Here is a 4,666-nt window from a genome sequence, read left to right on the forward strand (position 1 = left end):
AGTACCCAAAATAAGTAGTCAAACGCTCCAAGCAAAGTGGCAGATGATCTGCAGTCGAAAGGGCATTCAACTGCTCTCTTCAAAAGTGGCACATTGACTGTTTTTGGAAACATCTTGTTTTTTAAATTCCTAATTAAAAGAACAGACAAAAATGGCAAATGGAATAGTTTATATGGTCATAGCTATCGTTATTATTCTCGTAGGAGTAGGTATGTGGTCTTTTGCTGACTTTGTGCTCGTGAACAAGCCGCGCTCAGTTGGAGGAGCAAGAGGTAGTGGATCGGCCCTATCAGGAACAAGAAAAATGACCCATTCCATCCCTCTAGAAAGGACCGGAGCTTATTCACCCCGAGTTCGATCACCTTACGCATATTAAAAAAAGAATAAAATGTCAGGCGCTACCATTTTGCAAATTTCATCCATTGTCGTCATTCTCATTGGAGTTCTATTGTGGGGATACGGCGATTATCTGATGTACAAAGAACTAGAAACGCTGCAAGGGTCATCGAAATCATCCTGAGAGAGACGGAAAAAAAAAGAAAAATATAAAAATTACCGGCTGCCCATGTTTGTGTTCATTCCATGTTATTTTTTTTTTCTCCACTTACTGCTCTTTTGCAAAAGAATGCATTCTTCGGAATTTATCGTGATACCAATGGTGGCCTCCATGTCTTTGGTTTCCTTCTTCTTCTTTTCGTTCAATCACTAAAGGAGGGTACACAATGCCTCCGGAATTCTGAACATCGGGAGGTGAGAATACTTTCGTAGTGGATTGATCTATTTGAAGAAGAAGTTCGGACGTTACTTCAATCCCTTCGCGTGGTTGAATTAACCTAACAGGATGGTCCATTTTATCCACCAAGTAGCCCGCGTACCAACGATTCACTAAATAACACTGAGCTCCTGATAAAGCCAAAGGAGTTGGAAAAAGAAATGTTCCAGGATCTTTGGCTTTGACTTCTTCATAAAACAAGTAGCCTAAATGAACTAGATCGTACCCCAGTGGAAGAATTTCAGAAAGCATCTTTCGAAAATCCGACCGAAAAGTCACATCGTCTTCGCAAATGATTCCATAAGGTTCACTTTCTGGAAGGTTTGCGACGCATTTAAGAGCCTTCAAATGAGAAAGAAAAACAGCAATCTCTAGCTTTCCTGGTCTACCGCGAAGCCGACCTGCTTCCTCGGCTATTCCAGGTGTCTCTTTAGGAACGCAGTTGTAAGCATACCATTCCACAAGTTCGGACTCCTTAGAAAGAGCTGGAACAAAAGAAAAACGATCAATGTCCATAGACTCCAATATTTGCTTCATTTTTCGTCTTCTTTCATGTTGACTTTCCAAGTTAATGATAAATATTTTGGGAATGGACATAGCTTTTTTTGGAAAGATCAATTTCTTCTATATCAGTCCAACCCCAAGCAATAGTTCCTGCTATAACAATCAATGCTCCAATAGCGATAAAAGTCGCTTCCAATATTGCGCTCACATTGAAGACAACTGAAAATTCGGAAGCAGCCCAAATGAGAGATCCTAAAACTATCATACCTACTGCCAATTTAACAGTGTAAGTCATATGCATGGTCATAGTCTCCTTTTTATAATTTCGAAGAGGATGATGAAGGAAACATAGCTAGAGCACTCCCTGCCATGAGAAAAAGAGAACCAATAAAGAACATAACAGCTACCCAAATTTCCATCTTTTTAATACTCTCTAACGAGAAAATTCTCGTGCTTTATCAATTATAAAGGCAAGAGAAGCGGATGTTGAAGGGCTGGACATTTCTTGAACAGCTTCCAATTCTAATAACGTCTTACTTGGGTTCATTTTGTTTAGGAGATCGGACTTCAACTGGTCTATTGTTCTTTCCAACAACTCAACCCCTTCTTCACTTTTCACAAAAGGACTACCAGTGGCGAACAGAAAGCAGTAAGAACAGAAATTGTATTGTATTCCAGGCTGGGATAACAGTTTTTCCATGGAAATGGAAGATGTCGACCTGTCTCTTTCTGAAGAACGCTTCAACCATTTTTTTTCGATTCCGTAAAGAACCAGTTGATGGATAAAGTCTTCCGAACTCACCAATGCGGCGTTATCATCATTCCACTCTCGGAACAGTCCCGCAGAGTGAATGTTGAGTGAGGAGTCGGAGAAAACAAAACGGACAAGTTCATTCAGTTCCGACTGAAAAGCTTTGTCGTGCGTCCCATGCAAATCTAAATAAGAAACGAATATTATTGCACTTTGAGGTAAAGAATTCGGAATTGGAAAAGAATCGCGTTTCCAAACAGGTTTGAAAGACCGGCTAACCACAACAGGAATAACGGACGACTCAACACACCAACCATCGAAAAATTCCGTGACAACTGGAGCATCGTAGGTCTTTATTAAGATTTCATCCAGATGCGGAGAAGAAAGCAAAAACCCATATTTCTCGAGTAGAACGAAGCTCATTAAGACTTGAAAAACGGTCAGAACAGAGACTGATGAAGAATCCATTTGGGCGCTACCAACGTCTTCCATTACCGAAAACTTTCTGTTAATCTTTCTCATGAAAACATTTCCAAAAAGTAAAGGAAAGTTGAGGCATTTTCCTCTTAGCCTAATAAGCTGAGAAACCGCGAACTGGTCCTCCGTGGAAGGAAAGGCGAGCGAAACTGGGAAAGAATAACCGGAACGAATTGGAATTTTCGTCCATTTAGAATTTCCAAAACGACCTTTTTCTTCTGTAGACCTTATTTCCAACCAACATCTCGAACACACCAATTGAACAGCCGGAAAAGAAATGGAATTCAAAAAGGAAACGATGGAAGATCCGACTTCAAAAAGCAGCTCTTCAGATGAACGAGAAGGAACAGAAAGAAGCTTATTCAGTGCTGTAAAATTTACCCTCCAAAGTTCCTTCGGTTCAATAGCAGCAGCCGTTGTGTTCGTCATCTTTTAAAAAGGTCTACCAGAACAAGCCCTCCTATAAGCAAAGCGAGTGCTGCTCCAAATAACTCCAAAACGGGAAATTGTTTTTTTTCCTCTCTGTTAAACTCAATGGGGAAAGCAGCTCCTTCGTTACTGTCACTCAGGATTGGAATGTTCGTGTTTGAACAATACACGGCTACGTCAAAAGAAGATCCATCGATTCCTTGATGACAGATGCTGCGTTTCAAATCGCATTCCTTTTTCACTTGCTCATTATATTCCTGCCCAGGTGGAATGTAACAAGAACGCTTCTTACTATGGCTATTGCAAAAATTCCTCATTACTAATCCACTGACTGGCCTAGCAACGTCGAGGCTCGGAATGTTGGGCACTACGCACTCTTCTCGCTGACAAAGAAGGAAGGAACCGTTCACCGCTTTAGGAACCACATCTGCTGGTCGACAGAGAGGAGAGCAATGAGGAGGAAGCGAAAAAGAAGCCAGATCGTCTTCATATTCTTTCTCCGACAAATGGCAGCCACACATTCGATACAGTAGAGGCCAACTTTGAGTTTGAGCTCTTGTGTAATTTGAGCACAACTTCGTCAATAGAGATTCACATACTCCTGGAACTAAACGACAAATCGCATAAGTGTACTCAGCTTCTCCTATCAACGGATACTGAAAATTCATGGTCAAAAGCCTTTCTTCGATGTAACTTTGAAGATAAGAAACAGCTGAAAGAGGCAAAGAAACTGGAACTGTCGAGGAAAGTAAATTTTCAAAATTATCTAAAGGCAACAACTTGGAAGGATCTGTCATGTATTTTTTTTTCTACTTAATGCTTCCTTTTTTTTACCACCCAATAGACAATCGACCAAAAAAAACGGACAGCTCTTCTTCACGAAGAAAAACAGAAAGAACAGATCTCACTAAAGAGAAGCAACACGTCGGAGAGTAATAGCAATATTCCATAAAACCATCCCTCAACATATCGGAACCATCGCAACTACATACATCCTCCAGCAACGAACGTTCCCATTCCGAATCAGGGCGGTCTATAACAACGGCAAGCCCTTCTAAGACTCTCTTGCAGAGCTTCTCATAACCATCTCGCAACTCACTCATCTTTGATGTACCTCTTTTTTTTGAAACAAACTTTAGACCTTATTCATACCGACGACAGGAAGGACAATGAATCAGATTGGGATTCTGACGCCGAAGCCTCATACAAGCTTGGGCACATTCCTGGCACACCACATGCCGCCTACCCTCATCCTCGCAATCGAAGGCAGTATACAAAGGAGAGTTGGCTTCCAGACAGATTTGGCAAATGGGTGGACTATTATTTCTTCTGGAACCAGACGGTGGAGACCACCTGTGGTACAGAGTACCAACTTCCTCAGGTGTTTCTGGTCGTGCCGGTTCCAACTCAGCGAAAACCCTGGAAATAGCCTCCTGCAAATCAGGAATTTGGGCTGGAAAATCCATTTCACTAGGTCCGAACTCTGAGTCCACTTCGTCAGGAAGACTATTCAAATAAGGCATCATGTATGTTATAATGTCTTGAGCTCTGAAACCGTCTTCCTCGAAGAAGTCAAAAGTCCCCATAACGAATTGTTGTTGAGGTCTCGTCAATCTTTCGTACACTTGTATGAAATCAAGCAGCCAAGAGGCACCTATTTCTCTGAGGGCGACATCGAGTTCCGTTCCCATCAGCAGCCTCGATAGCAGGAATACACCAAGCTAGTTGATTCG

The 4,666-nt window shown here is 41.7% G+C and overlaps 2 protein-coding genes across 2 annotated transcripts; both read right to left on the minus strand.

Annotated features, from left to right (window-relative positions):
* On the minus strand, positions 1–1,600 carry Gasu_64350 (glycosyltransferase 25 family member precursor; the record flags this gene model as incomplete). Its single annotated transcript, XM_005702367.1, has 2 exons — positions 1,412–1,600; positions 1–1,371 (listed from the first exon to the last, which is right to left on the minus strand). Exons 1-2 carry the CDS (start codon positions 1,581–1,583, stop codon positions 605–607), a joined length of 939 nt encoding a protein of 312 aa, XP_005702424.1. The 5' UTR covers positions 1,584–1,600.
* Positions 1,601–1,683: 83 nt separating this feature from the next.
* On the minus strand, positions 1,684–4,530 carry Gasu_64360 (uncharacterized protein). The gene is made up of 4 exons (XM_005702368.1): positions 4,086–4,530; positions 3,926–4,049; positions 2,951–3,742; positions 1,684–2,897 (listed from the first exon to the last, which is right to left on the minus strand). Exons 1-4 carry the CDS (start codon positions 4,517–4,519, stop codon positions 1,710–1,712), a joined length of 2,538 nt encoding a protein of 845 aa, XP_005702425.1. The 5' UTR covers positions 4,520–4,530; the 3' UTR covers positions 1,684–1,709.
* Between the last annotated feature and the right edge of the window lie 136 nt (positions 4,531–4,666).

This window comes from Galdieria sulphuraria, assembly GCF_000341285.1.
Source record: "Galdieria sulphuraria unplaced genomic scaffold scaf_242, whole genome shotgun sequence".
In the NCBI taxonomy this organism is placed as follows: Eukaryota; Rhodophyta; class Bangiophyceae; order Galdieriales; family Galdieriaceae; genus Galdieria; species Galdieria sulphuraria.

What these genes read in the sequence shown, in the direction of transcription:
- Gasu_64360 (XM_005702368.1), bottom strand. Translation starts at nt 4,519, where the DNA reads ATGGGGACTTTTGACTTCTTCGAGGAAGACGGTTTCAGAGCTCAAGAC. An exon ending in CATTGTCCTTCCTGTCGTCG is followed by an intron (nt 4,050 to 4,085) that starts GTATGAATAAGG and finishes TTCAAAAAAAAG; the next exon opens with AGGTACATCAAAGATGAGTG. An exon ending in AACGTTCGTTGCTGGAGGAT is followed by an intron (nt 3,743 to 3,925) that starts GTATGTAGTTGC and finishes AGCATTAAGTAG; the next exon opens with AAAAAAAAATACATGACAGA.